Source organism: Lynx rufus, unplaced genomic scaffold (assembly GCF_022079265.1).
Source record: "Lynx rufus isolate CCGP_SWC_20201006 ecotype Redwood Valley unplaced genomic scaffold, mLynRuf1.p SCAF_16, whole genome shotgun sequence".
Lineage (NCBI taxonomy): Eukaryota > Metazoa > Chordata > Mammalia > Carnivora > Felidae > Lynx > Lynx rufus.
The window spans coordinates 6,896,129-6,920,395 of NW_025814830.1; the positions used below are offsets into that span (position 1 = coordinate 6,896,129).

Genomic DNA, 24,267 nt, shown 5'->3' on the forward strand with positions numbered 1-24,267 from the left:
AACTCCATTCCTCCCCGCCGCGGAGGAAGCCTATTAAAACCAGAGCCAGACCATGTCTTTCCTCTGCTCGGGGCCCTTCTGTGACTCTCACTTGGGTAAAGGCCGAAGGAAGTCCCTTACAGGGCTCGGTAAAGCCAGCACGTTCCTGGAACACCGCAGGGCACACCCGCTCCCTCACCTCCTACACGTGTCTACTCAAATGTCCCCTTCTCAGGTAGGTCTCCCTTGCCAACTTATTTTAAAGTCACAGACACATACAGGCACCATACTCCCCAACCCTGTTCCGACGTCTGCGTTTTCCCCATAATATTCATCACCTCCTCACGTATGTATCATATTTGCATACTGTTTCTCCCAACTAAAATGTGATTTTAGCGTTTATTTTTTTTTTTACGTTTATTTATTTTTTTGTGAGACAGACAGCGAGCGGGGGAGGGGCAGAGAGAGAGAGGGAGACACAGAATCTGAAGCAGGCTCCAGGCTCTGAGCTGTCAGCACAGACCCGGACGCGGGGCTCCAGCCCACGAACCATGAGATCATGCATGACCTGCTTAACCGACTGAGCCACCCTGGTGCTCAGATTTTTTGTCTTTTGTATTCGCTGCACTTGGAACCGCGTAGGTGCTCAATAACTATTTGTTGAATAGGTGAACGAAACGCTGTCTGTTGGATGACCTTGAGGACTCCTGCAAAGATGCAAATCAAATTTCTCAGCCCGACTTAACTCCATCACCCTTTCTTCCAGCTCATCCAACCCGTGTTCTAGATTAATTGCTGCCTCCGCGCATTTGCTTGAAGCCCTACCTGCGCCAGGATCACCCTCCCTACGCGCCGAACTCTCCCTCTAAATTCTCGCTCCCCGCGCCATGACGTCACTGTGTGGACAGGGGCCCCCAGGCACCGTTGGAAGGTTGACGGGTTGCCATGGTTACTGCACCGCCTGGGGTGGAATATCCCCAGGGTGCCCCGCCCCCGTGGGTACGAGTTGGCTGGCAGATCCAGGGCAGCCCCGCGCCGGGGCAGGTACGAGTGGGCGGCAATCCGGTTTCCTTACGCCCCCACCCCGCCCACACCGTTGTCATGGAAACGCAGCGCATCCCTTTAGCGTCGTCTCCCTCCCCTTTCTCCTAGAGAAGGGGACCCCAGCACAGTAAGAGGGCTGGGTTCGGCTGGAAGACTGGCCGAAAAGCGAGGACGCAGCTTGTTCTCAGCGCTCTCTCTCTCCATCATTTCTCCCACTTCCTCCAAGGATTGCTACGCCTGCGCAGGGACGCAGCCCCGGGATACCAAAGCTAACTAGGAGCGAGGGGCACGCATGCGTGGACAGAGTTCCGCGCGAATGCTCTTGTGGCCTCAAGAAGCTAGGGGAACGGACGCAGCGCTAATGTTGCGCCTGCGCAGCTAAGCCCCCACGCGAGGAGGGCGGTGGAAGGCAATTCTGCGCTTGCGCCGTGGGAGGGGCGTGAAACTCTAGCGGTAAGGGCGTTGGGGGCTGACTGGCGCTAGGTGCGCCTGCGCCATGGCTCTTGGGGCGGACGGGGGCGGGGCCCAGAGGGGGACCAGAGAGGAGGGGGGAGGGAAGAGGCCGCAGAAGCCCGAGCCTTGACCGACGGGCAGGCGGGGGCTGCGGCGGCGCCGGTGAGTGACCCGCGGCCCGACTCGGTCCCCACCCTCCACGACCCTCACTCTTCATGGAGTCCCCGATCGCCTCCGTTGTCCCCTCTTACTCCCGGACCCCTTTACCCCCAGAGATCTTCTTAATTCCTGGCAATCCCCAGAGCCCCCACAATCCCCGCAGACCCTAATCCCTAGTATTTGATAGTCCCAGCTTCTCCACTGTCCCAGGAGCCCCCAACTCCCCATTCTACCTGGACATCCCTTCTGAGGACCCCATCTCGTACCGTTCTTACAGACGTCCTATTGCCCCGGAGCCCCCAGAGCGCTCCTCTGCTCCAGATCCCCCCTTCTTGCTGCGTCTCTCCTTCAGCATCTCCTTACCCCCATGCTTCTTCGACCCCGAGACACCCCCATTCTCCCTCCATTTCGCTTTCTCCCATGCCCCCATTCTCCTCTAACTCCTGCAGACACCCCCTCTTCTTTCGCCTTTCCTCATTTCTCTCCACCCCTCCAGACCCTCCCCCAATTTCCATCAACTCCTCGGCGTGGCACTTTGCGCCGCGCGAGGCACAAGAGGAGCGCTCAGCGGGTGTCAGCTATTATTAGGCGCTCTGAATGTCCCCCGTGGCCCGTCGCCCCCGGCCACTCTCCGCCCCAACCCCTGGCCCCGGGGGCATTGGAGGCGGTGTCTGGGCGGCCGGGGTGGGGCTGGCGGCGCGCGGACGCCGAGCCCCCGCCAGCGCCGTGCGCCCTGTGCCCGCAGCGCCGGCGCCCCCCCATGCGCCAGGCGGCCGGACGGCGGCGTCGGGGGGCGCCATGGCCTCGGCGGCGGCGGGCGAAGCGGAAGAGACCACCCGGCTGCGCAAGCCGCGCTTTTCGTTTGAGGAGAACCAGATCCTGATCCGTGAGGTGCGCGCCCACTACCCACAGCTCTACGGCGCGCAGAGCCGTCGGGTGAGCGTGGCCGAGCGGCGGCGTGTGTGGGACGGCATCGCCGCCAAGATCAACGGCATCACCAGCTGGAAGCGCACTGGCCAAGAGGTGCAGAAGCGCTGGAATGACTTCAAGCGCCGCACCAAGGAGAAGCTGGCCCGCGTGCCGCACTCCACGCAGGGCGCCGGGCCTGCCGCCGAGGACGCCTTCTCCGCGGAGGAGGAGACCATTTTTGCCATCCTGGGGCCGGGAGTGGCGGCACCGGGAGCTGGTGCGGGAGCCGAGCAGCCCTCGGTGGCCGCTTCCTCACAGCCGTCAGCCGCAAGTGCGGGCACCCAACGCTACGTCTTGTCCGAGGACCGCAGGGAAGACCGACGGGCAGGTGAGTTCCTTCGGTGTCACCTTAGCCAGAGCAAGACAGTCGCGAACTCAGCTGTTTGCTCGGCACGGTTCCCCAGCTCTTTACGTGGCTTGCCCAAAGTCCCACAGCCCATGACTGTCAGCGTCATGAACGGAACCTAGAAGGCCTGGCTCCAGAGTCCACACCTGGGATTATCAGCACAGGCAGGATTTCATTAAACGTAATGTAGGGTAGTGACCAATGGAGGCTGACCGGGCTCCAGTCGTGACTTTGTCACTCAGCTGTGTCATTCTGGGTACGTTATCGCAGGTCAGTTTCCACATCTGTAAAATGGGGATTAAAAAAAAAAAAAAAGCCCCCACCTCAAAAGCATGCTGTGAAGATTGAACGAGTTAATATGCGTGAATTGCTGAGTACAGCGCTTCCTGAACCTTCCTTGTTCGCTCTTGATAGGATTACCAATGCTGCGAGGTATGAACTATTTTGCCATTTTATGTATCAAAGCCTTGGAGAGGTTTGGTAACTTTCCCAAGGTCATGCCATGCATAGAGGAAGTGTGGAGAGCAGAGTACAAAGACATCCCACTTGGCCTTGACTCTGGCTTCTTATTTCTTCTACAGCTATTTCCCCAGCACCTCCCCTGTACTGGGCAGTGTTGGGGACACTGCTGTGAGGGAGACATCTCCAGCCCTGCCCTCCTGGGCCTGAGTTTGGGAGTCCCGAGGGGGCACCTAACCCAGGCTGGAGGTCAAGGAAGGCTTCCTGGAGGAGGAGACATCAGAAAAGCAGAGTGAGAATGAAGAGCTGAGGAAGTGTTGCTGGTAGAAGAAACAGCATGTAGAGTGGCTTTGAGACAAGAAAGCTTAGCCAGTTTAGGAACTGAGAAGTTTCCAAGTTCGAGGAAGGGGAAAGTAGAAAGATTGAAGAAATGTTTTGAGATGAGGTCAGAGAGGTCAGCAGAGGCCAGACAGTGAAGAATTTTATCCAGAATGCCATACGGAGTCACTGAAGGGTGTTTTGAGAAAGGGACGGAGGTGGATATGATCAAACAAGTTCAGGATCATGTGGTTCAGAGAGTTTCATTCATCCACCCAAGGTCACCCAGAAACTAAGTAGTAGAATTGGGACTCAAATGCAGGTTGTGTCCAACTCACAATGCATGCACTTAACCTAACCACTGGGCTAGATTGTCTGGCAATAACAACAACAATTAATATTGACTGAGAGTTAATGGGTATGCCGGAATTAGATCACACGCAGTTTGTAAGTGAAGGTCGGAACTTTGGACTTTATCTTCAGGGCATTTGGGAGGCGTGAAAGTGTCTTAAGCAGGGGAGAGAGAGACACGATCACGTGGGACCCCTGTTCTCCACATGAATCTCAAATCTCATTGTTTCTGTCTGTGAAACGGCCACACTGAACCAGAGCAGAGACGGCAAACATTTTTTCGAGAGTCGTACAACTGTGTTCTTCCTGCATTAATTCAACAAATATTTATCAAGCACCTATTCTGAGGGAGGCGCTGTGGCAGATGCGGGGAATACCGTGGAGAAAAAGCCACCTTCCCTTTTCTTACGGAGCCAGCATTCCAGTTATTGGAGAAAGACACGAACAAACAACCCCAAAACAGATCACATACCAGGAGGTGATAAGAACTAAGAAGAAAAATAAAGCATGTTAAAAGGATAGGGAGTTGGGGTGCCTGGGTAGCTCGGTCCGGTTACGCGTCCAAATCTTGATTTCCGTTCAGGTCGTGATCTCACGGTTCGCAGGTTCGAGCCCCAGGCTGGCCTCCCCGCTGACAGTGCAAAAGCCTACTTGCAAGTCTGTGTCTCCCTCATTCCCTGCCCCTCCCCCCGCTAGCCCTCTCTCCCTCAAAAATAAATAAACATTAAACACACGAAAGAGGACAGTAAGTGATAGAAGGGGGTTGCTCTAGATCGTGTAGTCAAGGAGGGCTTCTCTGAGAAGGTGGAATTTGAGCAGAGACCTGAATAGAGAAATTGCGGCAAGTAGATAATCTGATAGAACAGCACTTGAGCCAGAGGAAGCAGTATATGCAAAGGCCCGGAGGCAGGAACGTGCTTAAAGCATCCTTGATTAGAACCTCACGCAAATTACCCACTGCGTAAAATTCATAAAAGATGAACAGGCTTTGATTGAAAGACTGGAATGGGGCCTGGGGTGGCCTGAGGTGTCTGTGTTGACACTAGAGGAGAGCTCGGGATAATTTATCTCTGACCTAATATTTGAAAACAAAAAAACAAACAGTCACAGCATTGAAGATGCACTGTGCCTGGGGTGATTCAGTTAATCCCTGTGATGGCCCTCAGGGAGAGGTTCTGTTATTGGGTCACTTGGTCCTTTGCCTGCTTACGGCGCGCGCGCCCACACACACACATACACACACCTATTTTACAGGTGGGGAAATGGAGGCCCAAAGGTTGCAAATAAATGATTTTACATGTGGCAGTGGCCCTTCCGTGACCCCTGTGGGCACGAAGTGTGGGCCATTTTCTATTCTATGGTTCAGTAGGCTAGAAGAACAGTATTCCAGAGTGGCAACAATCCTCACACCCCTCATGAGGGGGACTTACCACTCTTGAGCCCTCAAATGCCTCTTCTCGCATTCACCAGCACTGTGGTGTCTCTCTGGGCCTCAGGTCTCTGCATCTGTAAAATGGGATGATAATGGCAGCACATACCCCTTCCCCTCCGCCCCCCGCCCGCAGGAGAATGGCTGAGAGGACTCACTGAAATGACGTAGGAGGAAAGCATAGCCGCTTCGCCCAGGGCCTGGCCAGGAAAGTGTCCAACAAGTGTTAGCTCTGGTTATCATCTCTCTCCGTGCCTCCCCCACCTCCTCTGCCTGCCTGGTCCAGGGAGGCTGGACCCCCAGCATTGAAGGCTGGAGGGGATTGGCTGTTTCTGCAATAGGAGAGCAGGGAGATCAGATCTGGCCTAGGAGCAGGAAGCAGGCTTCTCTGAGGAAGGACTATCTGAACTGGCCAAGAGGCCATGCAAGGGGGATACTCTTAATAGAGGGAACCTCACGTACACTCTCCCTGAGGCAAGGAAGAGGGACCGAAAGGGGTAAGGGCTAGGGCTTTGTAGCCTTGGGGGCTGGACTGTCCCCTGTGGGTGCTGGGGAGCTGTGGGAGGGTTGCAGCAAGGACCTGGGGCCTGGGGCCCCAATCCGTGCTGACTCCTTGGAAGCCACAGTTCTTTTTTCATTAAAGAAAACATTTTGTGCTGGACATTGTTCTAGGCGCTGGGTAAACAGCAGTGAACAAAACAAAGCCCTGCCTGATGGAGCTGACATCAGGAGGAGGAGACAGACAACAAACAGAGCGACCCCATGCCAGGTGGAGATAAGTGCTAATAAAAGAAATCAGGTAGGGTTAGGAGAGAGAAGAGGACAGAGCCGGGAAATGCTGTCGACAGAAGGTCAAGGAAGATCTTCCCAAGGAGGCCGCATTTGAGCAGAGGAGCTGAGAGAGAGGGAGCCAGGAAGGTGTCTGGGGAAAGGTCTTTCCAGGCCAAGGAACAGCAAATGCAAAGGCCCCGAGGCAGGAGCAGGCGTATTGTGCGTGTGGACCGACAAGAAGGCCAGTGTGGCTGGAGCCTAGTGAGTGAGACAGAGAAGGGAAGGGGTAGAGATGAGGTCAGGGAGGCCCTGGAGCAAATTGTGCGGAGCCTTGAGAGCCTCAGGGACTTTGCTTTTAGTCTGAGACATGAGAGCCCCAGGAAGCTTTCGAGCGGAGAAAGACAACATCTGACTTGTATTTGTTAAACACCTTTATCGAGATACAGTTCCCATACCGTACCGCCACCCCTTTAAAGAGGACAGTGCGGTAGCTTTTAGCATCCTCGTGGAGTTGTGCAACCATCACCACTGTCAATCTTAGAACATTTTCGTCACCCGAAAAAAAAACCCCGCATCTCTCAGCCATCACCCCCACCTGGCCCCCCCAGCTCCGCCCAGCCCCAGGCAACCACTAATCTACTTTCTGTCTCTGGTAGATTTGCCTGTTTGGACATTTCCTATACATAGATCCTCGGATATGTGGTCCTCTGTGGGTAGCGTAACTGACATGTATATTGTTTGGACCTCTGAGACTTTGGAGGAGGCCGGCGACCCAGTCGAGGAAGCAGTTGCAAAAGTCCCAAGCGGGAAATGCGGGTGGTTGGACTAGGAGGGGCTTGTGGAGGTGGATGGAAGCGGGACGTTGAAATAGTTTGAAGGCAGAGCCAGTGACCATTGTACATGAACAGTGTCTTGGGCGAGAAACAGAGTGAAAGTTGTAGCCCCCAGCGGCTGGAAGGATGGGGCTGTCATCAGCAGCGATGGGGGGTGGCGGAGCCAGGAGCGGGATGTGAGAGGGTCAGGAGCTCAGCTCCAGGCAGGAGGGTGTGAGGCAATACTAGACCATCGAGGGGCTGTGTGGCCGGTACACAAATGGAGCAGAGGTTTCAGGCAGGGCCCGGAAATCTGAAAGCCTCTGTATGCAGACTCTGTCCAAGTTCCTGAGCGTGAGTGAAGTCTCAGGTGACAGGAGACGCGTGCGGAAACCCAACGGGCTTGGGGTTGAGGGTTGAACTGGTACAGACCACAGCTGAGGGAGAAATCCCACCACCCGGCCAGAGAGAGCCCGCAGAGGCGTGTGGTGGGGGGAGCGTCCAGATAGTTGGAGGAGCCTTCTAGAATGTTGGTTCTGCCTGGCTCCAGCAGGGGACCTCCAGGACCCTGTTTCCACCAAGGCTGGCATCAGCCACCAGGTGGTCATTCGCTATATTGTTTTTCTCCCCTGTGTTCTCCTCCAAGGCACCATCCGACTTGGGTTTTGAAAAGATGGCTCTGGGGCCAGGGTGGGTGGGAGGTGGAAAGGGGAAATCGAGACACATGGTGGGGGGAGGGGGGGTCACGTCACCTTACCTACATCTCTCTCTCCACAGATACGCCAGCCCACAGCAAGGGGGGCTCCAGCAGCCCCGAGCAGTGGGCCCGGCCCTCCTGCAGCCCCCAGGAAGGGGGCTGCCCGCCACCCAAGGAGCGTGAGTCCCCGCCCCCTCCGGCCCTGCAGACCGTGCAGCTGCCGCGCCTGGCCTTGTCTCCTCCGCCCCCGGCCCCTCCACCGCCACCACCCCAGCCGCCTCAGCAGGTCCACGTGGCACCCTCGTCCCCCAGCCCACCACCTCCTCCACTGCCACCACCCACGCCCTCGGCCCCGGACCCCTCCCTGGACTTCCTGCGGGCCCAGCAGGAGACGGCCAACGCCATCCGGGAGCTGGCTGGCACCCTTCAGCAGGGACTGGCCAAACTGAGCGAGGCCCTCAGCGCCCTACTGCCCCTTCTGCCCGGAACCGCCGTCGACAGGCTGCCCCCGCCTCTGCCCCCACCCCCGCCCCCGCCCCCACCCCCCAGGCCCCTCTTGCCCCCGCCTACCCCGAAAGCGGAGATCACCCCAGAGCCCGTGTCCGTGGTGGCTGCCGTGGTGGACGGAGCGGTGGTAGCAGCCAGGGGGGTGATCATCGCCCCTAGGAGCGAGGAGGCGGGGGCCCCCCGGCCTCCCCCGGCTCCCCTTCCTCCGCACGACTCACCCCCACACAAGAGGAGGAAAGGTTTCCCTACACGGAAGAGGCGGGGGCGTTGGAAATCTCCCTGAAATCTGCTGTTGGGTTCGAGCTCCTTCTGCCTGTACCTCCTCCCCACCCCCACCCCCAGCTTAGCCCAGTGGAGGAGGGCGACGCACCTTCCCCATCTCGGCTGCACCCCGGCTCCCTGCTGCGGGGGGGCGCGAGCACCCCACTCCCTATACTAGTTAGTGCCTGATTCTCAGGGGGGCTTGTTGATGGGTCCCCCACCCCTTTCTCCAGTACAGCGCTGTCTGCCTGGCTGCTTCCCTGAACCCTAACTTCTAAGCCATCAATTTTAACGTTATTTATTATTGCCCTTTGTGGGTTGCTGAGAGAACCTCTCGGGTCTGCACATGCGCCCCCCTTCCCTAACAGCTCCTGGTCTTGACTTGAAGAGAATTGACCCGTAGGGGCCTCCTCACCTCCCCAATCCAGACTTTGGAGGGGGTGGGAGTCGCAAGACAAATCAGAATATGGATGACAAAGGATATAGCAGTCTGTACCCTAGGGAGAGGGGGGCAGAGTTCTCACTGGGGAGATACAGGTTGGGCCCTCTGCCTCCCATTGCAGTCTCTGACTTCCAGAGCTCAACCCCCTCATTTCTCCCCAGTGGTGACAAGATATGAATAAACTTATTTTTAATACAATTACTTTGGGCTCTGAGACAGGCCTGGGGTTTCAGCACCTACACCTGTCCCCCTCACCACCCTCCCTCCCCCAACCCTGCCTCCATGGACAGTGGCATCCCTTTGAAGTTGGGAGGCTGGTGATTTTCCAGCTTTTTTCTCTTTCTTTCTTTCTTTCTTTCTTTCTTTCTTTCTTTCTTTCTCTTTCCTTCCTTCCTTCCTTCCTTCCTTCCTTCCTTCCTTCCTTCCTTCCTTCCTTCCAGCCATCAGATCCTGTGTTCAAATCTTATTCCAACTTACTCATCCTTCCCATACCAGCCTAAGTGTCCTCTCCTCCAGGAGAGCTTTCTGGATTTCCTCCTCCAGGCTAGGATGGGTCTGCTCAGATTATCTTCTAGTGTCCTCTGTTCTCTAAATGAATACATGCCTTTATCTGTTTAAAGCTGCCCCCCCCACACACCCCCACCCCCTTTTCATGAAGGCAAGAGCTGGTTTTCTTTTTTACTCCCAAACCTGCTGGAAAGCAAAGTAGCCAATAACCACCACCCTGAAATCAGTCACACCTGGCTCCGTCCCTGGTGCTGCCCTGGCCAGCTGTGTGGGGCTCCCTTTTCCTCGTCTGTAAAATGGGCATAAAAATGTAGGCGTCTACATCTACATTCTATGTTCATCCTTCAGGTCTCAGCTCAAATATTGCTGCCTCAGGAAACTCTTTTCTGGCACTCCCTCTCCCCTAGCAGTCGGGGGGTGGAGGGGGGTAGGGAGGTGGGGAGAATGCAGTTAAATAATCATTTGAGTAAATTTAAGTTGAATGTCTGCCTCCATCACCAGGATGAGCCTTGTCAGGGCAAGGCCTGAACGTATCTCAGTCACTGCTGTGTCCTCAGCCTTGCCCAACACAGAAGAGGGTTGCATCTTTGAATTAATGAGCAGCTTAAAAAACAGTTTCCATTTATGTATGCTGTTCCTTTTCTGGGCCAGGCACCATGCTAAACGTTTATATGTGTGTTTTCATTTTAACTTGGAGCTATCCAATGAAGAGCAACTTCTACAGCGTCTCTGTCCTGAGAAGTGTAGGGACTTGCCCTAAACTTGCCAGGGGACAATCCCAATTCAGCCCACCTGAAGCCGAACTCTGGCCAGAACTCTTGACCCCCCCAGGAGTGTTTACTGAAGAATGGCTTAAACGCAATTTTAGGTGATCCCTGAATGGCCTCTTTAGTGGTTCCATACATAGTGTTAACTTACTTGATTAAAATGTAGCTAGTACATAAAAAAACCGTAGGACTGTGCCCATAATACAGACATACCTCGTTTTATTGCGCTTCGCAGATACTGCATTTTTTTTTTTTAAGTTTATGTATTCGTTTTGAGAGAGAGAAAAGGAGAGAGAACACAAGCAGGGAGGAGCAGATAGAAAATCCCAAGCAGGCTCCGCACTGTCTACGAAAAGCCTGATGCAGGGCTCAGACTCACCAACCATGAGGTCATGACCTGAGCTGAAATCAAGTGGGACGCTTAACTGACTGAGCCCCCCCCCCAGGCGCCCCAGATACTGCATTTTTTTAGAAGTTGAGGTTTGTGGCAACCCCGCCACAAGCAAGTGTATCAGTATCCCTTTCCCAACAGCCGCTCACTTTTATCTGTGTCACATTTGGGTAATTCTTTGACTATTTCAAATTTTCTCATTATTATCACATTTGTTACGGTGCTGTGTGATCAGGGACAAAATGTGAAAGCTCAGACGATGGTGACCATCTTTTTTGGCAATAAAGTATTTTTTAGAAGTTTTTTTTTTTTTTTTTAACGTTTATTTTTGAGAGAGTTAGAGCGTGAGCAGGGGAGGGGCAGAGATAGAGGGAGAGAAAGAATCCGAAGCAGGCTCTAAGCTGGCTCGAGCTCACCAACTGTGAGATCGTGACCTGAGTGGAAGTGGGACACTTAACCGACGGAGCCACCTAGACGCCCCAGCAATAAATGTATTTTTAAATTAAGGTATGTACCTTGTTTCTTTGGACATAATGCTGTTGCACACTTAATACGTGACAGCCTAAACTTAACTTTTAGATGCACAGGAAAAACCGGAACGTTTGTTTGACTTGCTCTATTGTGCTACTTGCTTCATTGCTAAGATTTGTTGTATCGTGGTAGTCTGGAGGGAGAATGCAATACTTCCGAGGTATGCCTGTATTGCTCAGGACGAGGCAAAAGTAGATGGCCTTTTTTCCCATGGGAGTCCATATAAAGAAAAGAATACAGGTGGTGAGTGAAATTGCAAAGCTGAGGCTGATGTTTGGAGAACAAAATCACAGCGGCTGTGATTGCAGCGGGCTGGGGGAGAGGAAGCAGACAGTCCGATTAGTTTGAAAACCAGTAACGAATGCAGCTCTGGCAAGTCACGTAAATACTTTTGAGCGCTTGTCACGGACCCAGGCTTAGCGGACAGAAAGAGGGTGATGGGGGGTTAGAACCCGAAGACTTGCCTCTCCTCCCCTCCCTACTCTTCCAGTCTGACTCCCACTGTTCCAGATGTTGAGAAGAAAAACCTAGGCGGGGGGGGGGGGGGGGGGGTGGAGTCCCCAAAGCCCGGTTGGGCCGATCAGGGAATGAGCGCTCAAGGCTGGAGAAAGGTGGTTTCCCCGGAAACTAACCCCACAACTCTTAACTCGCCATCTCTGGCCTCCGTCCCTTCCCCCCAAATTAGGGAGCAGTAGAGGGTGAGGATTTCCTCAACCCAGTGCTCCGAGAAAACGTAAAGCCACCCCAAAATTGAGCCGGGGGTGGAAGACAGCGGGAATCGGGAAGGCCTGCCCCCACCTCCCATTCAGCGGAAGTGCGTCCTCGCTGCAGAGCATTTTGGGAATTGTAGTGAGTGGTTGATGGGGCTGGCAGGGAGAGATACAGTGTAACCCTTTGTAGACCAGAGCGCGCCGGCAGAACTGGAAGAGAGTTCGAGGGCGCTCGACCACTCTCTTTAATGGATGAGGCAACTGAGGCAGAGGCCTTGACCGAGAGGCCTTCGTTCTTCCCCTTTCTCCCGCTGTTGCCAGCCCCATTCCGAGAATGGTATACAAGAGTTGAGGAAAACGAACTGCCATGCAGAACCCTCCCTCCCCCAGTTGCCAGCTTCCCGTCCCCCTACCCCGAAACCGTCCAATCAGAGCCCCTCCGCCCCGCCCCAGGAGATGCTGCCTTCCTAACCAGTCATTGGCCCACCTCTGATGGGCGGGGAACGGAGCCTCAGAAAGAGCAAGACTTTTGCCTAAAGCTGCACAGCAAGTCGGAACAGAAATTATGCGCGCGGAACCCTGTCCACTTCCTACCATTTCTGAACCCGTGGCAGCTCTGGCCATTCATATCTCCTTTCCGCCCCCAAACCCTGTGCCGGAGCTCCGCGAAGCGCGCCGAACTCCCTGCCCCGCCGTGATGAGTGGTCGGGTTTGCGCGTCGGAGAGGCGGCGAGCCCACTCCCTCTGCCGCCGGCTGTCCCCTTTAAGAATCAGCCCCGGCGGGACTACGTTTCCCAGAAGGCTTTGCCGGCGCGTTATGTAACTTTCCCTGCGAAGCGGCCTCTGGGGCAGAAGGAGGTGGAGGCGGCGACGGCCGTTGCAACGGCGGCGGCGTCGGCGGCGGGAGCGGCGGGAGCCCGAGGCGGCGGCGCCCGCGGCCCATCGCGGGGCCCGAGCTGTGCGCCTCGGCCGGGAGCCCGGACCGGGCGGGGGCGCCGACGTGCCTCTAACAAGCTTTTCAAGGAGGCGGGAGTGAGGAAAAAGGCTTAGGGCCCAGGGGGCGGGGAAGGGGGGCCGGGCCTGGATCGGCGGGGAGGCCGAGCCGGAGGCCTGACTGTGGCTCGCGCGGTCCGGGGGACACGAATCAAACGTCGGCGGCGCGGATCGTACGTCGGCGGCGGGTGGAACGCCGGGGCTCGGCGGCGCGCGCGCGGGGGGTCATGGCGTCGGTGCAGGCGTCCCGCCGCCAGTGGTGCTACCTGTGCGACCTGCCCAAGATGCCGTGGGCCATGGTGTGGGACTTCAGCGAGGCTGTGTGTCGCGGCTGCGTGAACTTCGAGGGTGCGGATCGCATCGAGCTGCTCATCGACGCTGCCCGCCAACTCAAACGCAGCCACGTGCTCCCCGAGGGCCGCTCTCCCGGGCCCCCCGCCCTCAAGCACCCGACCACTAAGGACCTGGCTGCGGCCGCTGCACAGGGGCCTCAGTTACCGCCTCCGCAGGCCCAGCCCCAGCCGTCAGGAACAGGCGGCGGCATCTCTGGCCAGGACCGCTATGACAGGGCCACCTCGTCGGGCCGCCTCCCCCTACCCTCGCCCGCCCTGGAGTACACCCTGGGGTCCCGCTTGGCTAATGGGCTGGGCCGCGAGGAGGCCGTGGCGGAGGGGGCGCGAAGGGCCTTGCTTGGCTCTATGCCCAGCTTGGTGCCCCCCGGGCTGCTGGCAGCTGCGGTGTCTGGCCTGGGAAGCCGAGGCCTGACGCTGGCACCCGGCTTGAGTCCTGCCCGTCCAGCTTTTGGCTCCGATTTCGAGAAGGAGAAGCAGCAGAGGAATGCGGACTGTCTGGCAGAACTGAACGAGGCCATGCGTGGCCGGGCAGAGGAGTGGCACGGGCGCCCCAAAGCGGTGCGGGAACAGCTGCTGGCGCTGTCAGCCTGTGCCCCCTTCAACGTCCGCTTCAAGAAGGATCACGGGCTGGTGGGGCGGGTGTTCGCTTTTGATGCCACTGCCCGCCCGCCCGGCTACGAGTTCGAGCTGAAGCTTTTTACCGAATACCCCTGTGGTTCTGGCAACGTGTATGCGGGAGTCCTGGCCGTGGCGCGCCAGATGTTTCACGATGCTCTGCGGGAGCCGGGCAAGGCTCTAGCCTCCTCAGGCTTCAAGTACCTCGAATATGAACGGAGGCACGGCTCCGGGGAATGGCGCCAGCTGGGGGAGCTGCTGACCGACGGTGTCCGCAGCTTCCGAGAGCCAGCTCCTGCCGAGGCCCTGCCCCAGCAGTACCCAGAGGCAGCCCCTGCAGCTCTGTGTGGCCCACCGCCGCGAGCCCCGTCCCGGAACCTGGCGCCCACGCCACGCCGTCGCAAGGCCTCCCCTGAGCCCGAGGGTGAGGCGGCTGGGAAGATGACCACCGAGGAGCAGCAGCAGCGGCACTGGGTAGCACCCGGTGGCCCGTTCTCCGCCGACACCCCTGGTGTGCCCTCACCCATCGCCGCCCTGAAGAATGTGGCCGAGGCCCTGGGCCACTCCCCCAAGGACCCTGGCGGGGGCGGGGGCCCCGTGCGCGCTGGGGGTGCCAGCCCCGCAGCTTCCTCCGCAGCCCAGCCTGCGACCCAGCATCGTCTAGTGGCCCGCAATGGTGAAGCCGAAGTCAGCCCCACAGCTGGGGCAGAAGCGGTCAGCGGGGGTGGTAGCGGCACGGGGGCGACCCCCGGGGCACCCCTGTGCTGTACCCTGTGCCGGGAGCGGCTGGAAGACACCCACTTCGTCCAGTGCCCCTCAGTGCCCGGACACAAGTTCTGCTTTCCCTGCTCAAGGGAGTTCATCAAGGCACAGGGCCCTGCTGGGGAGGTGTACTGCCCCAGTGGGGACAAGTGTCCCCTGGTGGGCTCCTCTGTCCCCTGGGCCTTCATGCAGGGCGAGATCGCCACTATCCTTGCTGGAGACATCAAGGTTAAGAAAGAACGGGACCCCTAGGCCACCACTGCCACCAGTCTACTGCGTCCTACCCCCTTGCCACCCACCGCTGCTGCGGATAAATTATTCCCTCCCCGACCCAACCCAGTGCTACCCCCACCTGTGTACATACCCCTTCCTCATCCCGGATGGTTCCCTGGGGTAGATGCATTGAGGGTGGGGGGAGAAAGCTTGTGGCTTCTGCCCAAGGGGGTGTTTGGGGTCCCTTGGCCCCTCCAGTTTCCCTCTCCCCTCCTTGGCTTGGCTTTGCTGCTGCTTATAGTCGGGGGAGAGGTGCCCCCCTCCTCCTCGAGAAGGGGCCTCCTGAAATCTCGCTCTTTATAAACAAAGCAAAAGCATTTTATTGCCCCCCCCCTCCCGCCCCCTTTTCCTCCTTCAATAAACCGAAAGATGGTTTTTTTTTTTTTCCTTCTTGGTCCCTTAGTTGTGTGAGACGCTGCGCCCCCTTTGGGACCGAACTGATCCTGCAGGGAAAGGACGATGCGTGGTAGCCTCCAGGTGGCGCCCTCCACTCAGGCGGGCCCCTTGGCGCTTTTCAGAAGTGCTGGCCACTGGTCAAGCGGTCTAGCCATCTGCCCGTTTTCCAGATGACAGAACTGAGGCTTAGAGAGCACGGGAAGCTCCTTGCATGGGAACCAGAGCCATGCTCGGGAATTTGGTTTCTCTTCTGGTCCCGCCCCTGTATCTACCCAAGGTGTGGGGGACTAGCGCCCGCGAGGGGAGGGGAAAGGAGAGAGGCATTAGGAGGCTTCCTAGAAGGGATGGGCAGTGAGTTCTTGCTCAGCAGGCAGAGAATTACGTTACATTGCTTAGAGGGACTGCCCTAGGAAAGAGGAAAATTACCTCCATGGGGTACACTAACAGGATCCCTGGAAACAAGGTGACTGCATCCCCCCTCTGGTGGTGCCCTGAGCTGCGTTGCTCGCACCCATCTTGGGAGACCAGTCTCAACGGTGGCCATCCTAGGACACCGTGACTGGCAGGGTGAAAGGCACTCCCCCCCGCGGCAGCCTCTGATGTGCGCGGCCTTGTCCCGCACCTGTCCCGACGGGCTGATCATTAACCAGGACTTCCTGCTCTCTGGCGTCAAGGGGCGGGGCCTGAGCAGGCTGCGGCAAAGCAAGGGTTAAGGGGAGGGGGCTGCCCCAAGAGCCCAGCCTAGACCCCCGCGGTGTCTCTGCGACCCTGAAGTGGAGACTGCGGGAAGGGGGAATGCGGGGCGCCAAGGCCAGTGGATGGACAGAAAGATGGGGGGGGGGGATTGTAGTGTGTCCTTTGACCGCACAGCACTGTCCTACAGCCCTGAAACCCCAGGTTGCCCCGGATCTCAGGAACACGGGTGTTCCACCGCCGAAATCTGGAAGACCTTAAAGTCTGGACCCATCTGGTTGGTTATGCACGTGTCCGACGCACACATCTTGCAGAGTCACATGGCCCAAATCCCAAACATTAAGGACCCTGGGACTTTGTCCTCCGCATCTGGAGGACGCTCAACTCTTTTTTTTTTTTTTTTTAATTTTTTTTTTTCAACGTTTATTCATTTTTGGGATAGAGAGAGACAGAGCATGAACGGGGGAGGGGCAGAGAGAGAGGGAGACACAGAATCAGAAACAGGCTCCAGGCTCTGAGCCATCAGCCCAGAGCCTGACGCGGGGCTCGAACTCCCGGACTGCGAGATCGTGACCTGGCTGAAGTCGGACGCTTAACCGACTGCGCCACCCAGGCGCCCCTAAAGGACGCTCAACTCTTAAACCGCCAGCTCTTGGGCTGAGGGGTCCCCTCCCCTCCCCCAGCCATCAGGTCTCAGGTGTTCTGTCACCCCCGGTACTGCCAGCCTGGGCCCTGGGCAGGGCTGGGAAAACCACCCCTGATTAAATATACAGGCGATAAGCCTGGGGCAAGGGAGACGCTGGATGGAGCTCCAGGCCTGGGCACCCATCCCTGGCAATCTTGTGGCCTCCCCTGCCCCAGCTCTGTAGACCCAAGCACTGGGTAGTTCCCCCTCCCCCATCCCCAGGGCGAGAGGCCTCCAGACGCCAGGGTCCCCAGTGAGGGCTAAAGAGCTATGGAGGACACCTGGTCCTTTAAGAACAGCTGGTAGGGGGGTGGGCAGGGGAGTCACCCCCAGCCTGGCTGGTGTGTGTATTCTAGATAGAGGTTGAGTTAACCATTAACGGAGCAGACGGCCTGACCTGTGTGGGTGTGGGGGGCTGAATCAGTCCCCCTTCCCCCAGTGCCAGGGTGGGGCCAGAGCGGAGGGATTCTGGATGTATTGGGGGGATCCGTGAGTAGGTGAAGAGACTTCCAGAAAGGAGACACAGCCAGACCCAGGGAAAGATGGGAGACAACAGAGGTGGAAAGGTATAGAAAAACCAGCTCACTGGAAGAGGACAGACCCAGAGGGGGACAAGAGAGCTCAAAGACCCTCTTGAGATGGAGGAAACGAGGTAAAAACAGAGGGACAGACAGACGTTCAGAAGAGAGAAATACCCAGATAGGTGCAGAGAGCCTGAGATACACAGATGAGACACCAAGAATAGAGACCTAGAAGGAGGGAGAGAACATTTGAAAGCAGGAGAAAGGGGAGACTGTGAAATCAAGGAAAGGTTCGGGTTTAAACTAGAGAGTTAAGACATCTTGAAACTCAAGTTCTGCGAAGACAGATCGCTTCTCGGCCTTCTGGCTAAGATCAAGTGAAGCTCTACGAGGCAGAGGGAGAGAACGGAGATCTGTGAAGACGAGCGAGGCTGGGTCTGTCTCGATCAGTTGGTCCCCACGACAAGGCCTGGCTCACTCCTACTCATCCCTCAGGTCTCTGCTCAGCTACCACCTCCTCCGGGAAGCCCTCCTTGGCCCCCAAGCTGTGTCAAGTACCATTTCTGGGCTCTCACAGACCCTGCACTCCCCTATCCCGGCCCTGCACATTCTGGATCGTCATTGGGAAATCGACTGTGGGCCCCATGAGGACAGGGTTAAAGCCGTCTCAGTCACCACTATGAACCCAGCATTGCCTAGCACAGGGCTAGTTTAAAGGACGGATAGGGAACAGCAGGAAACAGAATGCAGCCCCTACTCTCATGGAGCTGACGTTCATGTAAGAGGTACAGACAGACCCATAAAATGTGACAGCCATGGAGTCCTAAGAAGAAAAAAGAAACCAGGGGAAGGGGATAGAGAGTGATGGAGGTTGCTGCCACAAAGGAGGAGGTAGAGAAGGGCTCACTGAGGAGATGACACTAAATTGAAGGAAGCGAGGGAGCAAGCCGGGGGAAATCTAGGGGGATAGCGCATGCAAAGGTCCTGAGGCAGGAGTCTGCTTGGTTTGTTCCAGAAGCAGCCAGGTGGCCAGGGCAGCCATGGCAAAGGGGAGAGGTAGAAGAATGAGGTCAGAGTGGGGCGCGTGACTGGCTCAGTCAGTAGAGCATGTGACTCTTGATCTCGGGGTTGTAAGTTCGAGCCCCACGTTGGGCGTAGAGATTACTTAAAAACAAGATCTTAACGGGGTGCCTGGGTGGCTCAGTCGGTTAAGCGTCCGACTTTGGCTCAGGTCATGATCTCGAGGTCTGTGAGTTCGATCCCTGTGTCGGGCTCTGTGCTGACAGCTCAGAGCCTGGAGCCTGTTTCCAGTTCTGTGTCTCCCTCTTGCTCTGCCCCTCCCCCACTCGTGCTCTGTCTCTCTTGCTCTCAAAAATAAATAAAACATAAAAAAATTTTTTTAATGAAAAAAATAAGATCTTAACCAAGAAACAGAAAAAGAATGGGGTCACAGGGATAGCAGGGAAGCATCGGCCACGGTAAGGACTTTGGGTTATATTTTCATGGGAAGGGAAAGAGCGCTGAGTGAGGAGATAGCAGCCGTGAGACAGTAATTGCAAAGAATCAGCTGGGATGGACGGCATCTCATTTATCTGTGTCTGGGGCTCAACAGAGGGCCTAGTACATGTGCCCAACAACAGCGTGTGCACGAGCGAATACGGCCCAAACCAGCAGAGAAAAAGTCAGAATGACATTAGATGGATGGACAGACTCCCAGGGAGAAGCCAGGTAAGGACCCGGGGGACACCCAGGGACAACAGACACAGACAGACAGCAGCCGGCTGAGAAGTCCCATTCCTTCCCCACCCGGAAAGCTTCCCTGCAGCTGGAAAAGTCCCCAGGCCCCCCTGCCCGCCTCGCCCGTGGCGTGCCCACTCACACCTCAGGCAGAGGAAGCTGGCAGGCCCCACAGGAACCTTTCTGTGCGGGAGGGGGGGGAGTGGAGGCGGGCGGGTAGCAGGGACGAAGGGAGAGGAGTGGCGGGCGGGCAGGCAGCGGGCAGTGGCTACACAAAGGCCCCAGTGTCTGCCCCTCCTGCCCCCGGGTACAGATATAAATAATATGTACATATACCTTTATATATATACCAGCGGGCTGGGGGCGGGAGGCTGGGGGCCACGCATTTTCCCAAGGGCCCCAGGATGACAGAAGCTGGCTCCTGTGGGGGTTGGGGGCTCAGAGACACACACAGAGAGTGGCCAAGAGTGAGAGACATGGGCTGAGAAGGACACAGTGACAGGAGGAGAGAGAAAAACTTCTCAAGTATGAAAGAGCAACAGAAGGACTGGCAGAGAGAGATACAGAGTCAGCGACCCGAGGGGCAGGGAGAGAAGGCAGACTCCAAGGGAGACGGACCAGGAAAAGGGAGAGATCGACCTTCACCGAGAAAGAACAGAGAAAGATGGAGTAGAGGGGACAGTGGCAGAATGAAGACAAAGGTCATTCCAGAGAAAGGCAGAGCCACAGAGAAAGGGACAAGCCAGAGAGAGACAGACGGAGAGAGAAGACAGACAGAGAGACAGGGCTGGGCCGAGGCTGGGGGCTTGGGAGGCTGGTGACCGTGGGTGAGGGGAGGGTCAGGGCAAGTCTCCAGTTTGGGGACAGCGCCCGTGGGGCTCTGGCGCAGCCCGGTCCGGGGCAGGCTGAGGGACAGGGAGCAGAGGTGAGGGAGGTGGCCCTTGGGTTCCGGATCTTGGTGTTTACCTGTGGCCGGGCATTGCAAACAGGCACCCAGCCTGGCCCACAGCAGGCGAGGGTGGGATGGGCTGGGCCCCAGCCCTGGCACCAGTGGGCCCGACACGCCCACCTGTGGCCTGGGTGGTGAGTAACGCGGTGACACCTGGGTAGATGGTGACACATAGGGGAACAGACATGGTGACAAACAGGGACAGATATAGGCAGACCCAGAGTGTTGGAGACATAAACAGACCCATAGGACCCAGTCACAGAGGCACACTGTTAACAGACGCAGTGACAGACACACACAGTAATGACATCGGGATACGGATACGAGGAGGGGCAAGCACACTGTTAGGCGCGGAGAGACGATGACAAAACACAAGCAGTGACAGAGACGACACAGTGACAGACAGGCACATACAACACACACTGATACGCTGACTGGAGAGACATGTCATGGGGAACACATAAGCCTGTCACGTAATGACCCTGACATGTTCACACCAAGATAGAGATGGTACACTTTACACAACACACACACACACACACACACACACACACACACGCACTTGCAATGCACCCCGACTGCTGGCTTCTGGGCATGCTTCCCTCCTGGTGCAGGTTGTGGTAGGGAATGGTGGGGGGGGGACTCTGAGGGAGGGCTCGGGACCCCAAGTTCCCCCCCCCCACCTTGCTGTCACCCCTCTTGTGCTCTAGAACAGCACAGCGGTGGAGGGCACTGACTCTGGGCCGGACTGCCTGGGTTCAAGGCCTAGCTCCCCCCCTACACTAACCGTGTGACCTTGGGCAGGTGGCTTCACCTCTTCCAGCCGGCCTCCGTTTCCACAAGAATAAAATGGGGGTGGGGTGGTGGGAAGGATGAGGCCAATCCACTCTGTAAGGTGCTCACACAATACCTGACCGGTGATAAGCCCCTAGGAGCCATTGTCAGGATGACTCCCTCCGTCATGGTTATGGCACGCCTCCCAATACAATTGGACCTCTGCCTGCAGCTGGGACCCTGCCCTGGCCCTCTTTCTCCCCAGCCGTGGGCCCCTCCCTTGGACCATGTCACCTCAGGCCTATAGGCTCTGTCCAGTTTCACCTGTCCCAGCCCAGGCTTCTCTGTGTCCCCACGGCTGTCCCTCCATCCCCAATCGCTGGCATCATCATGTCTGTCCATGCGTCCCACGTCTGACCGTGGTACTTTTCCACGCTGGACATCAGCCGGCTGTCCCTGGGGTGGGGGTCACACCTGCCCACGCCAGCCCGAGCTGGTGGCCACCAGACACCCTGACGGATGGCCCCACCCTCCCCCCCAGGACCCTACAACAACACCCGCCCCTCCGGCCACCTGAGGTCCCTACTGGGGCGATCTGAGGCCCAAGCCTGGGGACAGGAAGCCCCAGGCCTGGCCGCCCTGAAAGCCTCTTTCAGCCTGGGCCTCCTCCCGCCACCACCGACTCCTCCTGCGGAATAATATTTGGGCTGTTGGCCGGGGGGCGGGGGCCAGATCCGGAGGCCGCCTGGGAGAAGCCAGAAACCGCAGGGCTTCCTGCCTCGGGCCGGCCGACTCCGGGAGAGACCCCCAGGCCCGAGGGAGGGGGGCAGGCGCCCGGGGAGACTGAGGGCCTTTCTCTCGGCCCCAGTTGTTTTTTCCAGGAACCAGGAGGAATTCCCCGGCCTGCCCAGGACAGCGAGGCCGGTGGGACGGCTGACGCGAGCCAGCACGGCAGGGGGCGGGGGGGGGGGTGACACACAGCCGCGGCGGCAGGGCGGGCACAGCGACAGAAATAGAGGGCCTGGCCTGCGAGGTGGCAGGTAGGGGCAGAAACTCAGGGAGAAGGAGGAGGGAGGCCAGAGATCCAAAGGCGGGAAAGGGAAGGCCGACCCCAGAAAGGAGTCACAGTTCCCAAGAGAAGGAGGGAGAGACCCAGAGCCCAGAGAGAGCAAGGGACAGAGTCAAAGCAACGGAGAGAATGAGAGAGAAAGCACAAGGCAGACCACAGAAGAGGAAGGCATCCCGAGGATGAGTAAAATTTTCAAAACAGCCAAGAGACAAAGTCCAGGGACAGGGCTAGGGACAGCGTGCCACAGAAAGATGGCACTAAGAGACAGAAAGATGGGGGCGCCTGGGTGACTCAGTCAGTTGAGCAGTCCGACTTCGGCCCAGGTCATGATCTCGCGGTTCGTGGGTTCGAGCCCCGTGTCGGGCTCTGCGCTGACAGCTCAGAGCCTGGAGCCTGTTTCGGATTCTGGGTCTCCCTCTCTCTCTCTGCCCCTCCCCACCGCCTCTCAACAATGAATAAACGTTAAAAAAAAATTTTTTTTTTAAGAGACCGAAAGATGAACACAGAGAAACCGGGGGAGACATCACACAACACGTAAACAGACAGCCTTTGGTCTCTGAACGAATGCTAACGAACAAATGAATGAATGACCGGGCAAGCAAGAACCAAGAAAGGCAAACCCCAAATAAGGAAAGGACAAAAAAAAAAACCAAAAAACCGAGAGCAGGCCTGGCCACCTGCTCTAGCCCGGCTGAACGGCTGAACGATGTTGGCCCGGGGCCTTTCCTTCTGAACCTCCGCTTCTCCTCCATGAAATGAGATCCGTGCGCTCGGGACATCTGAGCGACTGACACCAGACCCAGAGCCTAGGGAAGAGACCTGGAGGAAGAGAGACACCCAGAGACCCACAGCTCCCGAAGGCAGACCGAGCTCCTTCCCCCCACACACCTGTGGCCAGAAGTGACAGGCGCGCTGTGCAAACCCAGGCGGGCGCTTGTTAACACGCAGGCAGATGCCGACTCGCAGAGGTACACGTAAGACACATAGTGACAGGCAGGCCCGCGACACGGATAGAGCCACACACAGATTCCTCAGGGCCGCGGGTTTGCACACAAACTGAGACACAGACCCGCACCTGATAGTGTGAGACCCAGAAGGCCCCAGGGGTAGGTGTATGAAGAGAACAACACACACAAAACGGTAAGAAATCCCAGGCCAGCGGCGCCTGGGGGTCTCGGTCGGTTTGAGCGTCCCACTCTTGATTTCGGCTCGGGTCATGATCTCACGGTTTGTGGGTTTGAGCCCCGCATCGAGCTCTGCGCTGACAGTGTGGAGCCTGCTTGGGATTCTCTTTCTCTCTCTCTCTCTCTCTCTCTCTCTCTCTCTGTCTCCATGCCCCTCCCCCCCCTCCTGCTCCCGCCTGCACTCTCTCTCAAAATAAATAAATAAACATTAAAAAAATTGTAAAAAACCCCACAAAATCAGGACACCTACAGTTAGCACCCAGGGTAAGAACAGACATGCAAACCCACACAATCGAGGGATATGAACAATAGGTAACAATCAGAGGTAACAACAGGCAGACCACAGAGACCTCAGTGGGCACAGTGATATCCTAGGACCAACAGAGGCCCACCCCGCCCCCCACACGGATAAGCCCCACACACCATGTCCTTCAATTAACGCTCTGTTTGTCCCTTCCCTTCCTCCCCAGCTTAACCAAAAATTGAGCAGCCCCCTGGGCTCCTTGGGCCCCAGAGCGAGAGGTGTGTGTCTGGGGAGTGGGGGTGGGGAGATGGCCTTGGTCACTGCAGAGCCACCTCCCCCTTCTGCCCTGGCCCCACTGCTGCGGGGGCTGCTATCTATGAGCAAACTGTCCTTGGGGTCAGGGACAGCAAAGAGCCAAAGGTCAGGTCGATGCCTCCCCCAGCCCCTCCCCCAGAGGCAGCCAGCTCCTGGGGGACAGGGAAACGACAATTCAGGTGTTCAAGCCCCACAGGGCCCGCCGGCCAAGGAAACGAGACATTCAATGAGAGGCAGAAACAGTGCCTTTAATGGTCAAACACAGCCAGTATCCCGCTTCCCAGGCAAGAACCAGATTTCAGTAGAAATTTCCCACACCCTAGCCAGTCCTTTCTGGATTCTCCTGGACCAGAGAGGGGGAATAGGCTCCCGAAAAAAAAACAAGGAATATTCTCACCTCCATTCCTCACTCAACTCGCACCAAAGAGATGGTGATGACATGGCCAACACAGGGGCTGTGATGGCCGTCATGGTGCACAAGCGTGCACTGGTAATGTCAGCCAACCAAGATAGTGGCCATCATAGCACCCAATGGGCCAAATAAAGATGTTATGCAGGATGTTGGCCAACTTGGCATCTCCTATGCCAAGAAGTTCCCCAAGAAAGAAGGGATCACAGCCCCCAACGGGCCAAAGAAGTTGTAATTGCAATGGTATCACCATCACATGCAAAGGGTCAGTCAAGAGGACGTCCGTCACCATGTCCAAAGGGCCAACTAAGATGTCATCCAAGATGGCAGCCATCAGAGCACCCAATGGATCAACTTATAACATCGATCAATACGGCAGTCTTTGTAACACC

At 57.1% G+C, this 24,267-nt stretch overlaps 2 protein-coding genes across 2 annotated transcripts; both read left to right on the forward strand.

Annotated features, from left to right (window-relative positions):
- The first annotated feature begins 2,407 nt into the window (after window positions 1-2,407).
- Window positions 2,408-9,371, forward strand: MYPOP (Myb related transcription factor, partner of profilin). The gene is made up of 2 exons (XM_047077809.1): window positions 2,408-2,932; window positions 7,868-9,371. The coding sequence occupies exons 1-2, from the start codon at window positions 2,434-2,436 to the stop codon at window positions 8,575-8,577; spliced, it is 1,209 nt and encodes a 402-aa protein (XP_046933765.1). The 5' UTR covers window positions 2,408-2,433; the 3' UTR covers window positions 8,578-9,371.
- A 3,429-nt stretch (window positions 9,372-12,800) lies between these two features.
- IRF2BP1 (interferon regulatory factor 2 binding protein 1) lies at window positions 12,801-15,266 on the forward strand. The gene has a single exon (XM_047077810.1). It carries the CDS (start codon window positions 13,124-13,126, stop codon window positions 14,876-14,878), a length of 1,755 nt encoding a protein of 584 aa, XP_046933766.1. The 5' UTR covers window positions 12,801-13,123; the 3' UTR covers window positions 14,879-15,266.
- The last annotated feature ends 9,001 nt before the right edge of the window (window positions 15,267-24,267 follow it).

Coding starts and splice junctions, on each gene's coding strand:
- MYPOP (XM_047077809.1), top strand. CDS start 2,434: ATGGCCTCGGCGGCGGCGGGCGAAGCGGAAGAGACCACCCGGCTGCGC. Junction 2,933..7,867: donor CAGGGAAGACCGACGGGCAG/GTGAGTTCCTTC, acceptor CTCTCTCCACAG/ATACGCCAGCCCACAGCAAG.
- IRF2BP1 (XM_047077810.1), top strand. CDS start 13,124: ATGGCGTCGGTGCAGGCGTCCCGCCGCCAGTGGTGCTACCTGTGCGAC.